The sequence below is a fragment of the Solea solea genome, chromosome 1 (genome assembly GCF_958295425.1).
Source record: "Solea solea chromosome 1, fSolSol10.1, whole genome shotgun sequence".
Classification (NCBI taxonomy): domain Eukaryota; kingdom Metazoa; phylum Chordata; class Actinopteri; order Pleuronectiformes; family Soleidae; genus Solea; species Solea solea.
This window is the reverse complement of record NC_081134.1, coordinates 35,526,677-35,552,599: the sequence shown is the minus strand read 5'-3', so window position 1 is coordinate 35,552,599 and position 25,923 is coordinate 35,526,677. Positions and strand designations below refer to the sequence as shown.

The 25,923-nt window shown below is 39.5% G+C and overlaps 4 protein-coding genes across 4 annotated transcripts; 2 read left to right on the top strand and 2 right to left on the bottom strand.

Annotated features, from left to right (window-relative positions):
* Nucleotides 1-262: 262 nt before the first annotated feature.
* LOC131465279 (delta-type opioid receptor-like) lies at nt 263-6,797 on the top strand. Its single transcript, XM_058637827.1, has 4 exons — nt 263-465; nt 670-932; nt 4,790-5,142; nt 5,476-6,797. The coding sequence occupies exons 2-4, from the start codon at nt 688-690 to the stop codon at nt 6,003-6,005; spliced, it is 1,128 nt and encodes a 375-aa protein (XP_058493810.1). The 5' UTR covers nt 263-465; nt 670-687; the 3' UTR covers nt 6,006-6,797.
* A 5,286-nt stretch (nt 6,798-12,083) lies between these two features.
* chmp5b (charged multivesicular body protein 5b) lies at nt 12,084-14,999 on the top strand. The gene is made up of 8 exons (XM_058644422.1): nt 12,084-12,243; nt 13,181-13,285; nt 13,534-13,580; nt 13,667-13,760; nt 13,837-13,908; nt 14,232-14,340; nt 14,461-14,576; nt 14,670-14,999. Exons 1-8 carry the CDS (start codon nt 12,175-12,177, stop codon nt 14,718-14,720), a joined length of 663 nt encoding a protein of 220 aa, XP_058500405.1. The 5' UTR covers nt 12,084-12,174; the 3' UTR covers nt 14,721-14,999.
* Nucleotides 15,000-15,025: 26 nt separating this feature from the next.
* Nucleotides 15,026-18,282, bottom strand: fastkd3 (FAST kinase domains 3). The gene is made up of 7 exons (XM_058644410.1): nt 18,181-18,282; nt 16,426-17,904; nt 16,231-16,316; nt 15,755-15,929; nt 15,596-15,665; nt 15,389-15,503; nt 15,026-15,305 (listed from the first exon to the last, which is right to left on the bottom strand). Exons 2-7 carry the CDS (start codon nt 17,873-17,875, stop codon nt 15,207-15,209), a joined length of 1,995 nt encoding a protein of 664 aa, XP_058500393.1. The 5' UTR covers nt 17,876-17,904; nt 18,181-18,282; the 3' UTR covers nt 15,026-15,206.
* Nucleotides 18,283-19,078: 796 nt separating this feature from the next.
* Nucleotides 19,079-22,453, bottom strand: myl12.1 (myosin, light chain 12, genome duplicate 1). Its single transcript, XM_058645546.1, has 4 exons — nt 22,347-22,453; nt 20,591-20,796; nt 20,309-20,470; nt 19,079-19,863 (listed from the first exon to the last, which is right to left on the bottom strand). The coding sequence occupies exons 2-4, from the start codon at nt 20,772-20,774 to the stop codon at nt 19,691-19,693; spliced, it is 519 nt and encodes a 172-aa protein (XP_058501529.1). The 5' UTR covers nt 20,775-20,796; nt 22,347-22,453; the 3' UTR covers nt 19,079-19,690.
* Between the last annotated feature and the right edge of the window lie 3,470 nt (nt 22,454-25,923).

The following is a 25,923-nucleotide window of genomic DNA, read 5'->3' as shown; positions in this document are numbered from 1 at the left end:
GTGTGTGTGTGCGTGTGCGTACGCACCTTCTGATCTTTTCTGGCATAACCTAATTTCTGAGGTTCTGGTTAAACCTCGAGGTGAGATGAGAAGTGGTTGGTTTCAGGTTAGGTCTCAAACATTATGGTCAATGGTAAATGTTCGGTCCAAATGACTGGGAATCAATGCAATAAGAATAGCTGCGCAGGCGTGTGTGTGCGTGCGTTAATGTGTGTGGCAGGCACCAGCCTATTTGCGCGCCACCTCTCCATCAGTGCGGGTGCACGAGTGTCCGCAAAGCTGTTGACTTGACTGCTCCTCTCCAGGCGCGCAGCAGCGTCCACAAACTTTGATGAGCTGAAACCTTAACACCGACAAAACAAAGCTGAAAACCGGCTGAAAAAAACCCAAGAGCGCACGGTGTTTTTTTGTCTCCATCTCGAAACAAATACATTCAGTTCATCTTAAAGGAGCGCGTTGACAAAGGTGAGTAACCTGCGAGCGCGTTTTTTTCATCACACATTCTGGAAAGTTTTTCCCCCCACAAAATTATAATTATTTTTTTTTATTTTTACGCGCGTCACTGTGGCTCCGACGCATCAGTGTCATCCATCCTGTCCATGTTGTTTTCACCGCTGAATATCAAGTGAATTATATTCTCCCCTCTGCTTCTATTCCACTTCCACGCAGCCTAACAGACACGTAAAGATGGAAAACACCCCGGTTGAGATTTTCAAGGCAGATAATAAGTGCCTCTCTGCGCCGCTGGAGGACTGTCCATCCAATGCTTCAGCCTGGATGTCCGGCTACTCCGAGAGCCGCAATGTGAGCCAGGACGTCAGCTGGGAGACGGAGGGCATGTCTCCCATCATCCCCATCATCACCGCCGTCTATTCTGTGGTGTTTGTGGTCGGTTTACTGGGCAACTGCCTCGTCATGTATGTCATCATCAGGTGAGGTCGACATTTAAGTCAATGCCAACGTTTCTTTGGTTTGGTTTTATGTGCGTAACTGTAAAGAAACATGCAGATTTATTCATAACCTTGCTGTAATTTCCAAGTGGCAAATGAATTTAAAAAATACAGCTTGAGAGGAAATGTTGTGTGAAATGCAAGATATCAGCACATGCATGGGGGGGGGGGGTGTCAAGGAGTGAGCACTGGCATCATAAATATTAATTGAAAAAAAAACACCTTACAGTGACAAATGTGTATTATTTCAATAAACATAGAACCTTTTAACATATGTCAACATGCCCGGATTGAAAGAAACAGACAGAATTTGTGCTGTGAACCTAAATATAAATGAAAAATAGAAAATTAATAAAAATGTCTTTCCAAATGGGCCCTTACTGGGTCAGAGGGCGAAAGGGCAAATGCTTGAGCACCAACTGGGCTCTATACTGTATATGCGTATGCAAAAATATTGTAATATAATGCCATAGCCTGTGGAGATTTCATGAATGCACTCTGTTGACTAATCCTTCACAGAAACAAGAGCTGCTGCTCCGATATCCACCCCTGTGCAAATGGTTAAATGAATATCTGAAGTAAAGAAACCTTGCATTCTGACTGAGAAAGGCTTCAGATCAATGCCACCATTTGTCATCCGACATTGAACGCGTCAAACATCGCAGGATAGAATGGATTTCTGCCTCCTTTGGTATTTTAAGTGCCTGGAATTACAAAGTTGCCAAATTTCCCTCAAGACCTCCCAAATATACGACAATGCACAGTAGATCAAGCTCACACTCAGGCAGACGTGGTAGCCTATTAATTATGGTTAAAACTAGTAGTGCGTTGATCAAGCCAATAGCCTGCTGCTCATTGGGTGTTATTTATGGTGCATGGGAGCAACAAATCTCCTCTGATGTGAGGTGAAATGCAGCAGTGCCATGCACAACGCTGCGCTCCACAGACAACAATTACCTCAAATCAGACAGATTGCATAGTCTGTCGGTAGAAGCCAATTTTATTACTTAACTTCCAAGAATTACTGTACGTTTAGCTGTCAAGTTGCTCCGTGTGGAGTCATTTAACTGGAGGAAGAAGATGGTTTGTGTTGATTAAACTGAAATTACTCTCAGCCACTATCACACTTATTCAAATACAGGCGGTGGAGTTCACACTGAACCTGGAGCCATTACAGTCTGTCATTATATTTTACCGGACATGACACCATTACCCTCCAATCGTTATGTAAAAATTGCTCTGAGCAATTTTATTGTCACCTGTAACAATAGAAATGACTTAGTCCAACACTTGTGGTGATGAATGTGTCTCCAGAGCATTTTAGCAACTTTCAGCTGCTAGTTTCGATTTTAGGACGGACTCTGATGCAACTGCTGTACCTGCTGTTCACTACACCCGCCAACAAACTGCAGCAGGTTAACATATGTAACTAATGAGTGGTGGAGACCAAAACTGAGTAGGAACTAAAGTTTCACTTAACTCTTTCAGTACCAGAACCTGTCGACTGCTGGACTGGGACAACCCCGCTGTTGTGAAACCTACCTTGCCATCTTGCAGGTTCTAACAACTGCCAATTTTAAAATAATAATGGTGGAAATACCAAGAAATTCACCTTGAGATCATCAGCACAAATAGCTCAGTCCATCAAAAGATGACAACTGAACTTCTGCACTACTTTCAAACTTCAGACCAAAGTAACATTACATTACATTACATGTCATTTAGCAGACGCTTTTATCCAAAGCGACTTACAAGGGAATTCACTTACAACCTGCCAGTAAATAAGAAGTTAAAAATACCAGCAACGTATTGTTGTGCAGCTCAGGAAGAATAGCTTCTGCTGGAAGAACGAGACTTGTATGTCTGAGGTTGTCAGTCTTATGATAACCCCCAAGTGACTGTCTGTCCGCCGTCATATTACTAAATGAGAAACAAAAAACGAAAAAAGGAATTTGCAAAAAACTAATTTGGGCCGTTATTTGGCTTTGGTTGTTTCGTTTTTTTCGTTTTTTGATGCTGAGAGCAAAATCCGTTTTTCCGTATTTGGTTCAATACAAAAAAGGAAAAGGTGGGCGCTGTTTCCGTATTTTCATATTTTGGTTTTGTCTTTGGTACCTTGACCTACTAATGCATGTAAACCTTGAGTTGGACTCGAGCTGGCCTCGCCACAGTCGAGGCTAATACCTGGAAATGAAAAGGCAACAAAAATATGGCTAAATTCAGGTCAATACATTTTCTTTGGACTGATGAAGAGACCAGTTTTATGCTCTATCAATGTTTTGCTCTTTCAGTTTTATGCTCTTTTTAATGGCCCTTGACATGCTAACAACTACAGCTGAAAGGGGGTGAAACACGCCGTGGCAGAGTGGAGGTGGACACACTTCATTCAGTAAATCGATTCCCCGCTCGTGCTTGTATACTGGGACAAGGGTTGTGAGTGGTGTCATTGAGCCTCTGTTGTTGTGGTTCCTCCAAGTGGCTAAATCAAAAGTTATTGACAAACTGCATCAGGCACAACAGTTTTACCAGGCATTTTGCATATAATCTTAAATTTTTTTCCACAGATTAAACATATGCGGCATTGGATTTTTATTAAAAAAGAACATTAAATGTGTGTCTAAGTAGATTTTGTTGCCTTTGGTTTGAGCCTGACGACGTCACAGAAGTCTGATTCTGAGTAATAGGCTCATTTTCTCATAGACTTAACATACAAATGGATTTTTTGCAGCCAGTAGAATGGCTTCATGATGGCCATTTAAGATAATACAGGTTTCAGGCACTTCATTCTCTGGGACTACGTCCGTTTTTATATACAGTTAATGCTTTTTCTCCTCCATTATGATAATTTAAGCTAATGGGCTGCTCGCTGCAGCTTCTATTTTAATGATTAAAGATGATTTTCAATTCTAACTCTCTGCAAAGTTTCTGTCAGCCTTCTAGAATCTTAGAAAAGTTGAATCTGCACTGTAATAATGTCACGCACGGAATTAAAGGTTTTGTGTGTAAGAATTGGTGACATCTAGGGGTGAGGCTGCAAACTATGGAGGCCTGTGCATATCAGAAAGGATGAAAACACTCCTACAACACTTCCTCTCTTCTGCTCCCTCTGCCAGTTCCTCCTCCTCCTTTGATTAATGTGGACGGAAATGTGAAAAGCATGTTTGTCCAGGCTTAGGTGAAAATATGACAAAATACAAACTGTATTAAAGTCTCACTCCCCTGTTAAAATGTTATTGTAATTTATCCAACTATCAAAACATACTAATGTGTTGTATCTAGGGCTGAAACAAATATGACAATCGAATAATCAGTTTGATGATTTTTTTTTAAGTCATTTGACAACGTCTTTTCATCATTCAATTTCCACCAGCTAAATGTTATAAACTGGACCTTTTAAGGGTTTTATCTGTGGTTCTGTTCATACTGAAAATAAAAGACATCACTTCCTGTGAGCCATGAGAGTTTTGTGTGCTTCTATGAATCAGAACTACACATTTTTAATACCCAATCCTATCTTGGTGCTACAGAAATCCCCAATTGTAACAATTAAAACTTCAAATTAAACGTAAGACATCTCTTAGAGCTGTAATGCTCCCTTAATGTAATGGAGTGAAAACAAGTTGATTACACATGGCCGGCAATCAGCAGCATACTGGCAAAATTACATTACGTTATTCAAGGAGGCAGTGATGGACAATGTTTAATTCATAACCAGTCAGGCAGAAAGTCTTTCTATAGCCAGTCCAATAATTTGCGGCTGCATGGCAGCAGAGATGGATGGTTTGGCTCTGAACATTGCTGGATTTAAGGGACAACCTTGTGTTGTGCATGTTTAACAGGTACACAAAGATGAAGACGGCCACCAACATTTACATTTTCAACCTCGCGCTCGCCGACGCCCTCGTCACCACCACCATGCCCTTCCAGAGCACCGACTACCTGCTGAACACCTGGCCCTTCGGCGAGGTGGTCTGCAAGGTCTTCATCTCGATCGACTACTACAACATGTTCACCAGTATCTTCACTCTCACCATGATGAGCGTGGACCGCTACGTGGCCGTGTGCCACCCGGTAAAAGCCCTGGACTTCCGCACTCCGATCAAGGCCAAGATGATCAACGTGTGCATCTGGATCCTGTCCTCGGCCGCAGGGATTCCTGCTTTTATTCTGGGTGGCACGCAAACAAACAGCGGTGAGGAAGCCCCCCACACACACACACCTCTTAAAGCTTAAATGATTCTGCCAATATTCATCAAATTCAAGTATGTATTAATAGTAATAGGTTAAAAGCAGGAATGTACTCTGTCAAGTCCATCCATCAGTTATCCATTAGTCACACTGCCATGCAAGAAAAATGTACTTTAGAGCAGAATGTTCCCTCTGGAGCAGATTAGCTGCTCCATAACAGCTTGTTAAACAGATAACAAAAAGGCACAGAGTGGAGTTTTATTTATAATAAAGTACAAGTGCACTTCATCACTTTGTTCACATTTTAAATTGTCTCTCTTTTTTTCTCCTCCTGCAGGCATCACAGAGTGTGCTTTACAGTTCCCTGAGCCGTACGTGTACTGGGACACGCTGATGAAGGTATGTGTGTTTGTCTTTGCCTTCGTCGTACCCGTGCTCATCATCACCGTGTGCTACTCACTGATGGTCCTGAGGCTGAAGAGCGTACGCATTTTGTCCGGCTCGCGGGAGAAGGACCGCAACCTGCGCCGGATCACGAGACTGGTTGTGGTTGTGGTGGCCGTGTTCGTGGTTTGCTGGACGCCCATCCACATCTTCATCCTGATCAAGGCGCTTGCGAGCGTGCCCGAAACCACCGCCATCATGGCCGCCTACTTCTTCTGCGTGGCTCTGGGCTACACCAACAGCAGCCTCAACCCCGTGCTCTACGCCTTTCTGGACGAGAACTTCAAACGGTGTTTCAAAGACTTCTGCCTCTCGGCCAAACTGAAAGGAGAGAAGGCGTCAGGCAGCAAAAAGGCCCCCAGCACCGTGCGGGAGGCAGCTGTTCCATTGGAGAACCCAGACGGGACAAGTAAACCCACATGACTAGCAGTGGAACTGTCTTCAATCTCCCATATCGGAAAGGAAGACTCAAATGACCTGGGCTTAACTCACGTCACATCGGCAATGTAGAATGTAACTTTGACTCTACTGCAGAGGTTGACTGGATTTATTGTTATCTTTTGAAGTTCGAGCAGTTTCATTTCAGAGATCAGATTACAAAAATGACAAACCATAAATCTTATTCTTTATCGTAAATCCACACCGAATCAAAAACAACAGTGAGAATAACGTCATCCCCCTTCTATCTGCAGTGACTTCTGCCTCCCTGATCAACTGATTTCCTCTTAGGGAGTTAAAAGATTGTGTTTTTGTCATTTAAACTTGTAAGGGGAGTGTTATGTTTAAGCTGGAAAAGACACAATGTGATTAAAGCTATTTTCTTTCCCAAGTCCAAGTATATGGAGTGTAGAACTACCACCATGAGTTGATTAATCAATTACTCAGTCAGTGAATCCAGTCTCTCAAACATTTTTCCCTTATCTTTATTAAGTCAGGCAGTCTCATTGAGAGCAAAGTCTCTTTCAAGAGAACAATTATGAAGCTCAAGTAACCAACAGAGACAATGCAGAGAATCACAAAAGAGTTTAAGGAGTAAAACTTCAAAAAGGATGTAACAATATAGTCCATCACGTCATTGAATCAGTAGGAGCTGGACTTTTGGATAACGATGACCTGGATGAATGAGAGTCTACACAGACTGTTTGTAGTACATGGTACGTAAGGAGTTCAGTACCAGAAACCACACATGAGCGATATTCAACATTACATCCAGAACATCCAGAACATCCAGAACATCTTCTACCGCTGTATCCTCCACATGAAGGTCACAGGGCTGCTGTTGCCAGGCGGGGTCACACCCTGGTCAGGTCGTCCAGGAAAACCCATGCCCACACAGGGACAACATGCAAACTCCAGTGGGATGCGAACCAGCAACCTTCTTGCTGTGAGACCACAGTGTGTGGCTGTAAAAAATGACTTATTTGAAGGCACACTTGGCAGAAGTGTTTTCCTGAGAACAATAAACCAAGAATATTATCAATAAACCCACATAATGAAAAGCTGAAACTAATGATTATAAGTGGGAAATTAACAAAAAAAAAATGTATATCCAAATGTCCAAAACGTATTATTATAAAAAGTTTACTGAGATGGGAAATGAAAGAGAACACAGTTCGAAGTGTATTGAAAAGAAATTGACTCCTTCAATTTCCTAAGTCATTTCCTTCTTGATTTTTTTTTCTCTTGCCACATGTGCCTTTAATAGTCCAGGATGACACATGTTTGCAGCGGAAATGAATAACACTCAATATACAAAACGTTTTTTTGTTTGTTTTTAAATGCACTTTGTATCTGAGTGGTTGCTATGTAAGCCCCCGGACAGCAAACGTGTGCTGACAGCATTTCCTTTTGTTGATGAGTTTTGATTGTGCTACTTATTTACATAATTTTAGTTTTGATTTTTTTTTTTGATTATTTATTTTTTTTGAAGAAGAAGAAAAGAAAAACAACACTAATTTGCATCAAATTCAGTGTCATCGAGGGAAGTTAAAGTGTAAATCCTGGACTTGAATGTGCATTTAAAATTTGACAGAGGGCTCTTTATCAGCTTTGACTCTGGAGTTGTGTCCAGATTCTTAAGTTGTTAAATTTATTGTATATAATGTGATCATGTGTGTTGTGTATAGCTTTTACCATAACACATAATATTCTATTGAAAGGCTCATGCTATTGTTGTACAGAAATTCTGTAGGCGCAATCTGAAAACATGAATAAGCAGCTCATGGTATTGTGCACACGGTTGAATACAGTATATTCTGTCAAATGTACAGTGTTAATATATGATGTATATGATACCTTATTTTGTATAGGTTACTAAAAGAAAATTTCTGCACATGTAGCATGTCAGTAACCATTGCTATGATCGTAAAACGCAACATCAGCAGCCTTTAGGCGCGATGGACTGTGCTGTTATTTTGAATGTACTGCAAATAGACTACGTATTATATAAACATGATATTTAATCATGGAATAAACACATCTACGTCATTAGAGGAGGAACTCGTAGATGAAAATCATTTCCATAAAACATGTTCGGCTTCAGTCTTGTGTCACTAAAGAGCTTTGTGGTTTTAAAGCACAGAAGACGAGGGCGTCATTATGAGGTGTTTTTGTTTCAGTCTCCTTAATTAACTGGTTCCATCTGCTAATGTATTTAGCATTTGCTGTCAACCAAGCAGAAAATGTATTGATCAAATCATCTTGTCTGTGAAGTGTTCCATATTAAAGCCAGTTCAACAAATCCATGTTGATTCTCTTCTCTGACAGTATGATTCCCTCCAGGCACGACAGACACAAGTGGCATTCTTTAACTGATTTAATGAAGCGTCCACCGTGAAAACTGTACACTTAAAATATTACAATTAGCACAAATAATAAAGTAAAACCAGACCAGACAAACGTAGGCTACACACATGCAGCTAGCAATACAATTTGATACAAACTAAAAATAATATTGTACAGCAACATAAAATACCTCGTTGGCTGCATGCCAAAAATGAGGGAATAGCAAGGTCCTTGAAACTTGTCCTCAATGTCTTTGCGAAGAACGTAAACCTTATAAACTTCGGGAATAATTAGAAAAGACCGCTAAGTTGTCTAATAGTTCGAGCATCTTGTCAATTACAGAGAACCGTAAGTGAGTAACAAGAAGTGAGTAACCAAACTACGTCTCCACAATAACAATAAGGCGACACCAGGGTTGTAAATAATGTACATAAGAATAATCACATAAATCAAATCATGCGTCACTCAATATCATGAAACTAAACATTAATATTAAATGTAAAAATGTAAATATAACTATTAATTCAGGATATAAAGGAATTATATCAATGAACTGTATGCACCATCATGGATGCATTTACAGACAGTTACAAGCTCATCTTGTTGTCGGTTTGAGTTTGTAAATGTTCTGTAGCTGCCATGTTTGCATTTGGAAATCTGATTTAAAAAGAAATCTGTACACCTCTCATTTCAAAAAGGGCTTTTGGGGTTTTTTGTAACATCATTTTCTGTAAGAAGATGAGATTTGTATTTGGAGAACAAGTTCTTCTGCAGGATTACATTTCATACGGTATGTCAGCAGCTCCCTCCAGAGGATGAGAAATGACATTACTACAAATATGTGTGGTTAAAAATAGAATTTAAAAAAAAGCAGTGATTGAGGCTGCAGAACTTAACACTTACACAAATATTATGTTATATGTTATAATGTGAACTTGCTTACAATGTGTTTATTTTTATCACTTGGGAGGGAGTTTGGATTAATAGGAGTTTTTGATTGAACGGCCTTGAGATTAAACCACTCTTCTCACTCTGTTTATTGTGTAAAATCTCATAAATAGCTACTTTCCTGCTTAAATCATATCAATTACTTTCTGCTATTCCCTTAAGTCAAAAAGAAGAGCCTTACTATGAAACTTGCAAATGTGGGAGTTGAAATAAGTAAATCGATGAATCAATTACATTTTTTGGTGAATTAATTTTTCATCAATGATACATCTGAATTACAAGAGCAAACTTGTAAAATAACGATATTACAATAACAATAACAATAACGAAATTACCACTAGCGCTGAAGATGGTCCACTGGACAAGTACGTCGCTTCTCTACTCAACACGTCGTGGGTTCAATTCCCACTGAAGGTATGTGACTACTCATATGTGTGTGTGTGTCTGTCTGGGTATACAAAACCAAAAACCCTCAAAACTCTCAAAAGCAAACCAAACTCTAACCGAAACTAAAACTTCGTTGCGTGCGCTTATTCGTGTCATTTCAACTTCAATTTCACCATGGACTTCCAACTTTGTGATCAACAACTCAGCGAAAGTGGGAAAAGTTAGCTAGCCTTGAAAAAGGCTAGCTAGCTAGCTAGCTAATATTTTTCGCTGACTATAGCAATTAACAAAGATCTATGTTCTGTATTGTACAGTATTTTCAAAATAAGATGGCATGTTTCTCTGAGGTTATAGGTTCAAATCTTAGAATGAAGTGAATTTTACACAATTTCAAAACTTTAGACCAAAAACAGAACTTAAAAACAAAAGAAGAAAGTCTTAATGGGTTCACTAAGAATAGCTTGTGCTGTAAAAATGGGACTTGTATGTCTGAGGTTGAGAGTTCAAATCTCATAATGATGTATTTTAGTTCAAGATTCAATTTAAACTGTCAAAAAGGTCAAAGAAAACCAGAAGAACTACAAGGGCGGTAGCTCAGTTAAAATCACTGCTTTGAAGTTCTCATGTCATAGGTTCAATTCTCTTAATAAGCAAGGCAATTTTTAATTCATTGTCCAAAGCAGCGTTTCCCAACCCTGGTCCTCAGGGAACACTGCCCTGCATGTTTTAGATGTTGCCCTGCTCCAACACACCTGATTCCAATGAACAACTCGTTATCAGGCTTCTGCAGAGCTTGGTGACGAGCTGACCATTTGAATCAGGTGTGATGGAGCAGGGCAACATCTAAAACATGCTGGGCACTGAGTCCAAAGTAAAGATTGACAAAGAGACAGAGTCCAAAAGAACTGTAGTAATTCATGGGGTCGTGGCATTATTCTTATTATTCTGTTCCACAACCTGACAATTGCTCTGAACCTTGTTACTATTTGCACTGAGATGGGATTATAAAATGTGCTTCATTGGTCTTTGAATTCATGGGTTCTGTTACTGAAAGACTTCCAAATTTGGGGTTAAAGGACACAAGGATAAATAGCTCATGTGATTAAAGGAAAGACTTGAGCTCTTGAGTTCCTCGGGTCAGGGGTTTGAATCTTAGGTGAAGTGAATTTTCAAGTACAATATTCAACACAAAGAGTAAATAGGTCTAAATAGGAAAGTTACCTAATGCCCATATTGCATGTATTTGGACTATGGGAGGCAGCCAGGGGACCCAGAGAAAAGCCACGCACACACGGGGGGAACATGCAAAACTCCATGCAGAAAGATCATTGTTCCAGCCGAGGCTCGACTGAAAAGCAGTAAGTTTCCAAACACAGCAAGGATTTGTGGCATGGTGGATTTGTTCGCAACTGCAAAGTTGTGCCAGTCAGGGGGTGGCTGGTTGACTCCACCATGCTCCGAATCCCTGGCGCCGGTGTCAAACTACTCGATTCCATTGTTAATTGTATTTTTTTTTTATTACAAATGTTCAACATTTTCCGGTTTCTTAGTTCCTTATAACAAAGAAATAATTAAAACTTAATCATTTTTGGTTTGTGGATTTAAAAAAAAGACATTTGAGAATCATCAGTTCCAGGTTTGAGAAACACTGATCGACATTTTTCAAACATTTTTTGGACCAAACAAATACTCGATTAATCGAGAAAATAATAACATTAACATTTCCTGGATTCTTTGTCTTTCTGTAACAAACAGAAAACAACATAATTTGTATGTGAAGAGAAATAAAATGAAAGGTGTGTGTTTAGATATGGAGCAGTGACGTCACATTAGCAGCAGGTGTAATCTGAACCACTTTAGGAAATGCTGCCACCTCCTGGGCGTACTTTTCCCTTCATATTTTAAAATCGGCTGAAAGGGTCCAGTCTCTAGCTCTTATCTTAAAAATAGCAACATAGATCATTAAGCCAGTGATTAAATTTAATATGTGTGTAAATTGGCACACGTGTTTGCTGTGTAGCATCCTTTGTTTCCAATATTTGACATTTGTTCCGTTACAAAACACTTTCTGTCGTTCTGCCTTTACTTTCTTAATAAACTGGTTTAAGTCACTCACAGTGGGTAGTACATTATATTCTTATCCAGGTCTCTTGCCTCTTGTGTGTGTGTGTGTGTGTGTTCGTGTGTGTGTGTTCGTTCAGGTACATGTGCCACAGTTTGAGAACTATGATATAGTGTGAATAAAAATGGATGTAAAAATATATAAATTTCTATTTTTCTCTAAATGGGAACAAAATGGACAACCATGAACAATTCACTATAAGTGGAGGGCGTGGCTGAACGACTCATGATCAAGTGATTCCACCGCGCTGACGTCATAGTCAGGGCTTTTCCGGGTGCGTTCACTCTATCGGACTTCGTCAGTGAGTGAAAGGAATTGTTTTTCCTTTCTTAGAGCTGTAATTTCGCCAAAATGAACCGCATATTCGGCAAAGGAAAACCCAAGGCTCCACCACCGAACCTCACGGACTGCATAGGAAGTGTAAGTATAATGTTAGATGGAGTTATGAACCCTGTCTTGAGCAAAGTAAACAAAGATTGGTCCTTCTAACTGGCTAAGCTAACTGTTAGCCGACTTTATGAGCAGAAACCAGGCCAAGTTTTCCCTTCTTTTATCCGGCGTATTTGGATATTAAACCCAACTTTTATCACTCATAGTTATATAAAGTTACGTGATCAATAGCAGGCAGTGTGGTACAATCTGGTGTTCATATGTAACATGCTGTTGTGACAACATTAGTCGACCATAACTCACCGTGTTATCGTAAAACACGGAGTCTGTGTTCAGATACTTAATCAACGTTGTGTAATTTGAAAGACAGAATTTGAGTCACGCAATGGAAACCATTTTTTTCACAGTGATAAAGCACTCTTCAACCTGTTTAACAGGTTTTAGTCCGACTGGTGCTATTGTTAGCAGACTGGAGAGGAAGTAGTATTTTACAATTTTCGGTGTATTATGATGCAGTGCAATAAAATAATTTTGTCTTAGATTAAAGTTATTCTAACTGTCTGGTCTGTAACTACTTTTCATAATCGAAAAAAATAAAAGTAATTCTTTAGTGTTTCCTGTATAAAAATACAGCAAAATCCAATTCAGATTTATTTCTATAGCACATTTAAAATCAACACTGTTGACCAAAGTGCTGTACATCGCAAAAATACATAAAATAGACAGGATATGAAACGATGTAAACTACAAAAAACAATAAAAAAGAGTATAAAAAAGTGTAAAGTTGCTGGATTTTTAATCTATAATGTCAATGCTCTCCATTTTTTTGTCCACAAATCAAAGATATTCAATTTGCTGTCAATAAATCAGACCATTTTTTTTAAAGGAATTTTAAACGAGATAACATTTTTTCAGTATCTGTAGTCTCTCAATAGCTGATGTCCTGTTGTCTGTTTCCTACTCTCAGGTTGACAATCGGACGGAGTCCATTGACAAGAAGATTGCTCGACTAGATGCTGAACTTGTCAAGTACAAGGACCAGATGAAAAAAATGAGAGATGGACCTTCAAAGGTGAGTGTTTATCTCCAGAGCTGCTATGGAACAAAGGACAGAAAGATAGAAACACACTTCTCAAATGCTCATCTCAACGATTATTCTTTTTTTTCTTTTTTTCGACTCAACAAGTGAAACTACTCACGGTTTTCATTGTGTTTGAAAAAGTATTTGGGAACAAGGTTTTTTATGTTAATATAATATTGTCCTATTTATGTTTCAAACATGTATTTTACGCTGCACTGTCATTTATTTGCTTCTTCTAGAACATGGTTAAGCAAAAGGCCTTGAGAGTCCTGAAGCAGAAGCGAATGTAAGTACTTTGAATCTTCTGTTTTTAATATTTTAAACCTAATTTTACATTTTGTGAGGTTGTGTTCTCCACTTTGTGTTCTCCAGGTATGAGGGCCAGAGAGATAACCTGATGCAGCAATCTTTTAATATGGAACAAACTAACTACACAATCCAGAACCTTAAAGACACTAAAACCACAGTAAGAGGCATGATTTTACAGACATAAACACAGAGTATGAAAAATATGATTTTCCTCAAACGTTTTTCTTTTTTAGGTTGATGCCATGAAAGTTGGCCTGAAAGACATGAAGAAAGCGTACAAGAATGTCAAAATCGATAAGATTGAGGTATTTTACTTTGCAAATTACCTAAAGTAGGATGTAATTGTCATTCATAAGAGTGGGGAACACAAATCTTGGTCATAACTTTTGAAAGTGCAGACTTAAAAACTAAAATTTTACTAATTTTACTAATTTAAAGTTGTAAAATAATGCACCTCCTATTCTGTGCTTTCGTATTAAAGTTCCACTTTGTCTGAAGCTCAAAAACAGACTATTTTATTAGCAATTAACTGACTGTAGTGGTTAATACAACGTCTCAGTCTTTTGTCGATTGTTTTACAAAACAGCTGGATGGAGAATAACTCATCTCTTTGGTTCTCAATATTCAGGATATTCATGATCAGCTTGAAGACATGATGGAGGACGCCAATGAAATCCAGGAGGCCATGAGCAGAAGCTATGGCACACCTGAAATTGATGAGGACGACTTGGAAGCAGGTCAGGAAATTATCACTGTTTTAAAACTTCATGACCGAGTCCACAACTTTTGGGTTGCATTTTTATAGTTGTCCAATGATACATATAATTTAATGGTAGCTTAAACTGCTGTGTCCACAGAGCTGGATGCTTTGGGAGATGAGTTCCTGATGGATGACGACAGCTCCTACCTGGATGAGGCCTCAACAGCTCCTTCCATCCCAGAAGGTCTCCCCGGCGAAAAGTCAACCAACCAGGTACTTGTCCCTTGACTTTTCAGTTTCACATGAATGGCATCATGTTTCTACAGCTTGGCTTTATTAATATACACCTCTTCTTGTGTGTCACAGGACGGTGTTCTCGTGGACGAGTTTGGTCTTCCTCAGATTCCTGCTACATAAACAAGTGCTTCTTTTCTGCACTGTTCTAATTTTAGATAATTTTTTGTATTTATCCAAATGACACTCCCTGCCTTAGCAAACCAAAGCTTCTACTGTCTAACAAATGATGGAAAACTATCTCTTTTTATCAGGTTTTGTAATTAAAATTTGTGGTTATTCTATACGAGTGGGCTTTTTCATACACATCTTAGGTGACTTAGAAATGGGATTCTCTTATCTTTGTACAGTCTTCTCAGCATTGCATTTGCCAACAAAATAAATTATATTTTTCAAACAACACTTCACATGGTGTGAAATAGTCATCATTTGTTTAAGAACTCACTTTATTGCAAAGTTATGTAGAAGTGCATAATTAATAACTTAAAAAACATTTATTTGGTACCGACATCTTAGCAAAAATAAATACTGATTTCTCTAAGTAAGAATATGCTCTAGAAAAGGCAACAGCCTCTGATGTGTCACATCCTCCACATGTTCATCATATCATCACCAACTCAACCTGTAGGTGTGAGGGAAGATTTTTTGGTGCAGATATGCTACGACGCTGGTCATGGTTTCCAGGTTATCAAATTCATAGTAAGGGATCTAGAAAAAAAAAATACACCTTGATCAGTGAGAAAAACTCCCTCAGGAACATAACGTGTTCAGAGTGAACGTGAGGGACTAACCTGAACAACTTCATATCCCAGAAGTCTCAGGTGTCGCTGCTTCATGGCTTCTCTCCCGAGCAGCTTCCTCACGTTTGTAGTGAACCTCTTTTGTCCATCAATGCAAAGAGCAATTCTGTAATTAAACATCAGCATGTCATTGAGATTTCACATCTGGTACATGAGAAATATTTGGTATAGCAAAGAACTTAAAAAAACACTGCTTACCTTTTGTACACATCATCAGTTCGACTAGCAGGCAGCACATATCCGTCTTCATCTAGTTTTATCTCCACATCTACAACAACAAAACAAAAATGATATGCCATTTCCAGGCAAACTATAGGAAACACTCAAGAGCTAAACAGCTGTTGTGAAGTATGTTACCAAGTGTGTAGCAGTACGGTGTCAGAACTTTGGATCCAAAGTATGAACGTGCCCCGAGCAATTCAATCAGTCCCGTTTTCACAGAGTTGTATAGATGCCCGTCCGCCGGTGTCTCAATCGAGCGTCCAGTAGCGAGGAAAGACTTGACACGATACTTTGGAAGGAGCCTGGGACCCTGATGGGGGGGCAGGAGAAATTCATCAGTACAGAGGGGTCCACGAGTCTGAGATACTTGAAGTTGTGAAACACTTGGTGATTTTTATTGTTGCTGATATTATTCTGCCTCTGTTTGGTTTTTGTGAACAAAAACGATGTAACATGTTTATGCTGCATCTGCAAACTGGTTCGACAAGGAAAACCATCAGACCTGACTGAGGGAGTTTGCAGGCACCATCTTTGTGTTTCCAGTCGGTCACTGACTAAAAAAAAACTTACTTTGCATAGTATATTGAAAATAATTAATACTTTGGGTTTACCTGATAGAAAGGACACTCCAGCTTCACAGTCATGTAGAGCTGAGTCAGCTGTGCCAGGACGAGCCGATCCATTCTTGCATCTTGCTCTTTAATACAAACGTAATCACAAAAATGCATGTCAACAAGAGAAAATCATTACATCTTTAATCATGGCACATTCTTATACACTGCAGGTGTCTTGGCAGGATAATTTACCTTGCAGCTGCTCGAGGAAGTAACTGCTAAAGACTTTGGAGACAAAATTGACAGGGAACCTCTCGACCAGTGTGCAGGCGTGGAGCAGGTTGAGCAGCGTTCGAGGCTGGAACTGTGAAAAGCGTGTTTGCACGATGTTTTCAACTTTCCTGAACACTTGAGCTGCATTGGGTGGCAGGTATCCAAGCATCCCGAAAGCCATGATCTGCCTGGCCACCTGGCTGGTGTTGTAGTTCTCTGCTCGGTACACAAAGCTCTCGGCAACAGCATCAAACACAGTTGGGGACAAAACATTCCTCCTGCCAAAGAACTGGATCACCTTGGTGACCGTCTCAGGATGGGAAGTGAATGCCATTGTAGGGACGTACTTCTCCAGTGCCTCGACAAAGTAATGATCACTCAGCCCAAAGTGGATTAACGCCCCAACCACAAGGGTGAGCTCCTCATCAGTAAAGTAGGGTACATGCCGAACAGCCTGCTTACACAGGTTGATCACTAGAGGCATGGCCTGATTCTGCCTTAGTGTCACAAGAGCATGAAGCAGCACACTGATGGCAGTGGAATCCATGCGAGAGGCGACTGTCTGAGAGTGGGTGTGCATGGCATTCAACAGATCACTGTATTTTCCATCATCACCCACACCACCTTGCAGAAGCTTATAAACAGCAATGAGATCAGAGAGGCTCCACTGGGCAGGGCTCTGCTTCTGGATGTGCTCCATCACCTGCTCCAGTATCACACAACCAGGACCCTCTATGGCTAGCATTGCCTTACCTAAGGTACACAGCTGCTGTATGCTCAGCTTCCCACAATCTAGCCTATCCTGACTCTCAGACATCAGCCGCACCATCAAAGTGCTCCATGGATCCAAGAAGAGGCGTGTACAGGCCAGTAGGGCTGATACCAGCCCAGCATCTGTTAGCCGTCCAGAGTCCTGCTCCAGCTGAAGGCACAAGGCCCTGATAGTGTCTTTCTCCAGCACTGTTGGGTCCTTCAGTGAGTATCCATCCTGCTCCAGGTCGGCCACCCGATGAAGCGCCGCAGCAGCCATGGTGTCAGACAAAATCTCCACCGAGCACAACAATTTGAAGACCTGACGAGAGGAGGAGCAACTCTCCAGTCGCCGCTGGAAACCCTGCTCCTCTGCAGCTGTGGGTCGATGCAGCTGCGCTAAACGGAGGTGGGGAACAGAATCTCTGTGGAGTCTCACGGAGCTGCTGGCAATGAAACACGGCTCCCTGGCGATGGTGGTGAGGCTCCTAACTCCACGGGCCGACTGAGGGTTCTTGCAGCCCTGTCTTCTGACGCAGGGGCAGGCAACACATGAGGGCTGACCTGCACTGCTAGTTCTCAGGAGCCTGGTGAGGGGGCACACAGATGCAACATGGGGGCCACGGTGAATCCCGATCTGCCAGAGCAGCGGGACCTTCTGGATCATCTTCAGGGCCATGATCTTGCTCCAGGACTGCTCAGACCCAACTACATCAAAACAACATGAGGACGAACATATGTCAACAAAGCATATCACAAAAATATCAGCGAAGACAGAACTCAGCCTCTTTCTGTGCTTCTCTCATTACCGACAAGCCAACCTTGATGGGCTGGCTGTTAGCTAACATTAGCTATGTAGCCGCTAGCGTACCAGGTAGGCCGGATAAATAGTGCTTCTTTTACGGTTATTATCATGGCTAACACATAAACTGTGGAACGCAAACAACACAAGACAACACGACACGGAATAGTCAAAATTCATACCTGGACTTTCCGTGCATAGTGAAAAGGTCGCCACCAGACCGGTCCACCAACATAGGGGAAGTCGACCCAACGTGTTTCCGTAAGCGACAGCGAGGCGTCCACGGACATCTCGTACATCTGTCAATCGGTAGTATGCTAAAAATCAAACACTTGATTGGGTTATAATGAAAGTGCATCAAAAATATTACTTGAAGAGAGGCGTATAATGTTGAAACCCCACTTTGAAAACGTAGTTTACGATTGTGGTTTTATTGAGACACATTTTTAATACGTTTACTTAATATTTCTATGCATGTAATTATTTTAAAGTCATTCACTTTTTTATATTATCTATTTTTATCCTATGACTGTGAAAAGCATTTCATAACCTAGGGTTAAAGTAAGTTTTTGATGCCATCCTCCCGACTATAGACGTCCTCGTAATTCCTTTTCCCACAGAACATGAAGGCACCACACCAGTTATCAAGAACATAAACATCCATCCGGAAGGGTCGCGGGGTGTGCTGTGCATAAAAGTAATTAATGGCATATGATTATATGAGCTACTTAGGTTTACTTCAACTCACCTTGTAGGTACATGAACCTAACACATAAGTGTTTTCATAAAAGTTGTATTTGTTGAAAACTCTATTCTAACTTGTAAGAACCTGCATTTTTATTTATACTGTGAATAAATTGTGGCTTTTTCAGTGGCACCTTTAATTTAGATAATCTGACTATGCTGTGATACCAAAAAGATTACCTAGAGACTGTCCACCACCGTACAAAACTTTAAGTGCCTGTACAGGATAAGACATGCCCTTAAGATAAAAACCACTCTGCTGATTAAAGATTTTATTACACTATATGACATCTTGTAGGACACAATTAATGATGCACATAAAAACCATTAGCAGCGTTTCATTTTTTAGGTGCTTTATTCACCTTGGGTGCAACAATGCATCCCAAAGTCATTTTCATGTCATCTCTGAACTTTCTTTTGATGAAAGAATTCAGCTCGTGCCCGTCTGCACTCGCCCAAAGACATTTGGTGAGGAGGGAGAGCAAACGTGTCAAGACTTGAAGCTCCTTACATGGAGAAAACTTAAGCATCTAATAGTTAGACCCTCAAGCAAAAAGACAGGGTAATGCAATCCTTATTTCAGTTGGAGTTTACGGAAGGGAAACACCACAATATACCTTGATAGGAGGGCTTTATTTAAAAAGTTTATATTATAAAATGTAAAAATTCAGCTATACCCGATCACAAGAATTGCAAAGACTCATCCCCCTAGAGTTTCCATGGTGCTGCCACTGTACATCTTAAATGACAGGAAAAAAGTATTTCAAACAGTATTGGATTAATGTGTACATTTAGGTAAAGTGGAAGTTCACAACAAAAGAGTGGATAGTTATTGCTTTGGCTTGTTTAAAAGGGTTGTATACTGGTGAGTTGAGACATGTAGCACGGTCATCTAGCTGATGGAATAGGCGAGGAGGGTGAAGACGACTTGTGTGCTGGTGTGGCTCTTTAATCGTCCTTATCCTTGGCACCATGCTTTAGAATGCGCGTGAACTCCACATAGTTGAAGTTGCTTTTCTTGTCAATGGGCGCCTCCCTGAAAAGCTCGTCCACCTCCTCATCTGTAAACCGGTCGCCCATTGTTGTCAGCAGCTCTCTGAGGTAATCTTCCTGGATGGAACCTGGAGAAGGAAAATCATGAGAATCAATCAAATTTCTTAAAAGACTTTTCTTTTGCTGGCAATGATTTGATATGTAAATTTAAAGCCAAGCTGTCTTTATGTATCTAGATTATTCAAGGCACAACAAGGTAACTCTAGTCTGCATAATGCATTCTAAAAACTACAGCTTAATATCAATATGAATTAGAAGATTTAAAAAGTGGAGAAAATGCAATAATACTAACATTTAAGGTTCCTACAAAAAGGTATCACTTTCCTCTACATACATTTTATCACTTTAGTATTAGTACAAGACAAGTTTATCTGGGACTGGTCAAACATGGCAAAGACATTGGACGTAGCGCACTGAGGACGCTTCTTTGTGGTCTTTCCCTTTGCCCTTTTGCTAGACATGTTGACGGTTTGTTTTTTCAACCAGACAAGTTTACAGATTTTCTTTTTTTACCTGTTCCTTCCTCATCAAAGCAGGCAAATGCATTTCTGATCACATCCTCTGGGTCTGTTCCATTGAGCTTCTCTCCAAACATGGTGAGGAACATGGTGAAGTTAATGGGTCCAGGAGCTTCCATCATCATGGCCTCAAGGTAGTCATCATTTGGATTTTTACCTGTATAATGAGTTATAGTGGAGGTATTAAGTTTCAGCAACACACCAACACAATTACATATTTGGATCTGACTACATATCATCCTCGAAGCTACTCATTTCAGGAGCTTCTTCCACTCACCCAGAGAGGCCAGCATGTCGTGAAGGTCCTCTTTGTCCACAAACCCGTCACGGTTCTGGTCAATCATGTTGAAGGCCTCCTTGAACTCCTGAATCTGGGACTGGTCAAACATGGCAAAGACATTGGACGTAGCGCGCTGAGGGCGCTTCTTTGTGGTCTTTCCCTTTGCCCTTTTGCTAGACATGTTGACGGTTTGTTTTTTCTACCTGTGGAGTTAAAAAAAAAAAAAAAAAAAAGGAAACATTCACAAATCTCAGATTTATTTCTTGGTGCAAACAGCCAGTACTAGAACAGTGGTTTTGAGGGTTTATGGCAGATTTTGTTATAGTGAACAATTTTTTAGATGCATGTTGCCCAACCATTGAGTAAAATATAATTTGAGCAATATAATGAATCAAAAACCACAGAATGTAAACCTGGCAACAGGAGACATACAGGAGACAATCTGATCGAATGCTAAATGGATCATGCGGTCACTGTCATCCATACTGACAAATCAACATTTCATTCTCTGGCAGTGAATCCCCAGTGTGGTGTCCCATACTGAGCTATAAATGGGAATGACCCTCATCTTTCTGGGTTGTTCATCGCAGAGCCTTCACAAGAGGTCAGAAAAATTACTGATGTGAGGACAGATGCCCTTATAAGGCAATGTCTTCAATGCAGACTCAAACTGTCCTACAGGCACTTCATGTTGACACGGATACCTGCATTTCTGCTCGTCTTAACAGCAAGGACTATACAAGAGTCAGGCCTTATGTCAATACAAATTTATGGGAAATATTTTGGGGACACTGGCGATCAATGGATGTTGAAATATGAATTAGGGCTACAATTGACCACTTTTAACTTTAAATGTAAAGCAATGGATAATTATTAAATTAATGAACTGTTCACATATGAACTGTTCCAAAATTTAGGACACCTTATATTTATTTTTATTCAACAACAATGTTCAAACCTACGCCATTTACAATGAAAGCTAAAATTGTTAAGTGTTTCCAATTAATTATTACATGAGTTATTGTACTAACAGCTAAACACAATTCATTTAAATGTTTTTGTTAGGTGTAAGATAAAATCTCATTTGGACGTTTCAGGGTTCTCATAATTTAAGATGTTATGTTTGTTTTTTTATTTAAGTCATTGATAACATTCTGGATATCTTCAAGTTATGGCCTGTTCAAAATATTTTTTTAAACAAGTTCCGTGATCGTAAATACAATCCACTGATCGTAAATATTAGTAACAATACAATTTACGATAACACATTTATAACCGTATGTATAATATAAAACCAATTTCTCCTAATGCTGATTTGTTATATAAAAGGAGTCCAAACACACTACATAACGTTGTATTACCTAAAAGTACGCACTTCTTAGACCGGATGGTTCGCGGCCTAGTTTAAGCCACATTAAATGATTCATGCACTTTAATTTGTGCACAGCAACTCGTGACAAAAGAAACGATATATCAGAAGATTATAATAACCAATAACTATATACACAATAATATAAAATCTCAATGGCGTTTATAGTACCAGGCGTCAGCTGTCTATATGTTAGCACTGCGGCTAACAGTTAGCCGTGTTTTTAAGGCTTTCAACCGAACAGTCAAAATGACTCGATAGCTCGTTTTTAACACTCGAAGCTTTTATATTTTCAAAAGTAGTGAGGTACCCTGGTAGCACATTGTTTAAAATATACCTAATTGCTGTATATACAGCAATTAAAGTACAAACATAAAGTCTTACCTGACGAGGACCTGTCTTGTTAGCTAGCCCGGCGATACTCTGCTTCTCAACCACCGCCCTTCACTTCCTCATAATAATGTTGGGTTCAATGCAGAACACTAGAACAAACCAATTGTGAAAAATGGGGGCGGTAGTCAACCAAACAACCAATATTATATATTTAAAAAAAACAGAATTAATGGTTTGCCTGTATCTGCATACTACAAATCAACATATTAACAAAACTATTTTCGCAAACGGAACAAAGTATTTCAGCTTTGGATGTAATATAGTACCTAATTCAGGTTCACACCCCCGGTGGATTATATGAAGCTTCCACAATCGCTCCTTTGACATTCCTGGATATGCCCTTTTAAGGAGAGAAAGAACACATCCTCACTGGCGTTGTACAATTACGGGAAGGTAAATGGGCACTTAAGGAATTTTTTTATTGTAAGAAAACATTTCAATCATATACAAATAATCATTCGTAGAAGTAGAATTCCTGCCTTTTTTTAGGAAGGTCATTCCTCTCAGTGAGAATTTGACCTGGATAAAATTGTCAGAGAAAGAAAAATTAGAGTAACCTTATACACCAAACTAAAACAAAACAATAAAGGAAAAAATGTTGATGGGATGGGTAATAATAGATACTGAGAGCACGAGTCAGACAACAGTTGTTCAGGTCACTGCTGTAGAGGGAGGCTGACTGCTGCAGGGCTTTACCAGCAAGATGGAGAACTGTTGACTCACAAGTTAAAACAAGCCACATCTGTCTTTTTGTCCGGCTGTCCTATCACTTTCAAAGACAACAGAATAGCTGAACATGTGCCATGAGCTCTTTATAGTTATTCTATACTGTACGAATCAAACACATTTTGATCTGTAGTGTATAGTTTGAAAACATTAGGGTAGGGCATATTGATTTTTACAATTATTGATACCCAGGGCAAATATCGATATTTTAATGAACAAATTAAGATGCTCTAAAGTAAACAATCCTTGCTTTATGTCTCCTCAACGTGCCCAAAGAAGAGGGAGTTTACAGCGGGACAAGCTACATTAAGAGATGCCCCATCAACGTTCAATACATAGACTTTATGCACTTTGTTCTCTATGCTGTGAATAAATAGAGAAATCCTGCACTTCACAAACGTCGTGCAATGTATTGATTATCACAGAATCGTTGTATGGTGATATTATTAGTATCGTGGACCATGTATTGTGTATCGCATCATGAGGTACCCTGTTATTCCCACCCCTAGAAAACATCATAGGTACACAGTTTATAAATACAATTGAAGATTCATGGGGGAAACATGTTGAATCAAAGTTAAAAGACACGTCATTAAAGGCTTGATTCTATTTTAAAATGTTTACAAACTGAAATAAAAACAAACCATTCATGAATCCCTCAATGAATTAACAAAACAGCTGTCCCTAGAAACTGTAGTGTTGCATTAAGCCACTAGAGTGCGCTAGTTTGATTGGAAACGTTTCATTTATGCAGCCTTATTTGAGCAATTCTTTAGGTTTGATAGTTTGTCTCTCTGTTACCTAATCTTGTGTGAGCTCAGTGAATATGTTCATGTGTACAACTATTAAATTGAAAGTTCATATAGCAACAGTGTAAGGAAATACACAAAGCCAGACTGAAAATAGTCATAATTGGTCCCTTGAGACCTTAGTACAGGAGCTGGAATCTTTTGGACAGCTGAACCTGGATACACACCGAAAACTTGGAAGAGACTGATTACATTCACTGAAGACCTTTAGGTGGTAACAAACCACTGATGTCTGAATGGGGGGTGTTGACACTGTCCGTGTCAACAAAACTGAAAGTTGCAGGCCTTATAGATTCATTACCACATTAGAGTATAGGTGTCAATATTGTAGTTCTAAGGTGATATAATTGACTGCAAACTAAGAATAGTAAAGCACTGGTGGTAATGTAGATTTATGCAGCGTGTGACACCACTAAAATACCCCTGGATACAATTGGATGAAGTCATTAAGTGTCTTTATTATTACATTACATTACATAATGGAAATATGTATACCTGTTTCCCTAAAAGATAGAAAGAATGAATAAAAGACATAAAAAGTCACATAAGCTTTTATGAGGATATGTATAAAGCTCAAATGAAAATACATGTAAAAAAGAAATAAAGAGCCATAAAACATGGGTAAAAAAGACTCTGTACTGTACGAGCTGTGACTTGCAGCTGTTTTGTAACTGGGGTTTATAGTCAGATTAGCTTAAGCCCAAAATGTTTGAAATAAAAGCTACAGCGAGACTGAATTTAATTCTTTAATCCTGCAAGTTCCTGTACCTATATTGTCTTATTTAAACCCCAAAGCTCACTGTATATCAATCACAATATATCATGACAAGGGCAATTTTGTGTATCACATGAAAACAAATTTCGATGAGCTGTTTGGCAAATTAATTAAATTATAATTTAATGTATATTACTTAAAACATATAGATATAAAACTTAACTAAAAATTGGGCAAATTTGACCCATCTGTGGGTCCCCAACCAGTCTTTGGCAATCACTGATCTAAACTTTTGACCTGGCTGCACACAGTGTCTCTGCTCCTTCTCTTTGTGACATTTTTTGTTGCAGTGTGCTCATGTTGTGGCTTGTGACACGTTATCTTCAATTGACTCCATGTGATATTAGACATCATGTAGCACTGTGACCTTAATGTCCCCTGCATTGTTGATCCCTGTTTATGGGCTTACACTGCAGACTGCTCCCATAACCTCTCAAATATGTTGTCATGATGATCTGACTGTGGGGACCAAAAAGGCCTCTGAAGGGTTCAGGGACATATTTGCGCCACGGAAACTTATCAGGTGTTTGAATGGCTGTCAATTTCCAAAACAACTTGTAACCATCTGTAAGAGTGTAATTAAATATATATCTACCATTACAGGCTTTCAAAAAAAAAAAAAAACTTTATTTACTTATTTGGTCCACAGTTATGTGAATTTGTTTTTTTCATCACTGTTTCATTCACAGCAGCTTTCACCTCCACAAATGAAATAAAAAGTCTGCCACTGGAGTAATAGTCTTCCTTTGTACCTGTCACCTTTTCTTTCAGTTGCTTTTAATGAGCAAAGGGAGACAAGATGGGAGATTTGAGTGTGTCCACAAATAATCAAGACTCAAAGAGAGAGTGACAAAGAGATAGTGACTGGCATTCACTGAATGTGAAGCAAGTAACAATAGCATAGCTAAAGTTAGCCACAGCCACAGCTGAGACTGCTGTTGTTAAACCTCTGCTTATAAGTCACTGAGGTCTTGATGGACTTTAAAAGAAAATAGTAAATGTAAGTAAAATATCATTAAAACTAGCGCCTTGTAACATTTTGGGTGCTTTTGTGTGGTTGAGCTTAACAAATCATGTTAGCCAAAACATCGTTAGCCAAACAAGAACTGCATGGGGTTACTCGTCGTTTATTAACATAAGCTACACGTCACCCTTACAAAGCCTGGTTGTACAGCTGCTACTGTATTATATATGGAGAAAATAGAAGCCACAGGGAACCTAAAGGTGTCACATTTGAGTTGAGATGCAGAAATAAACT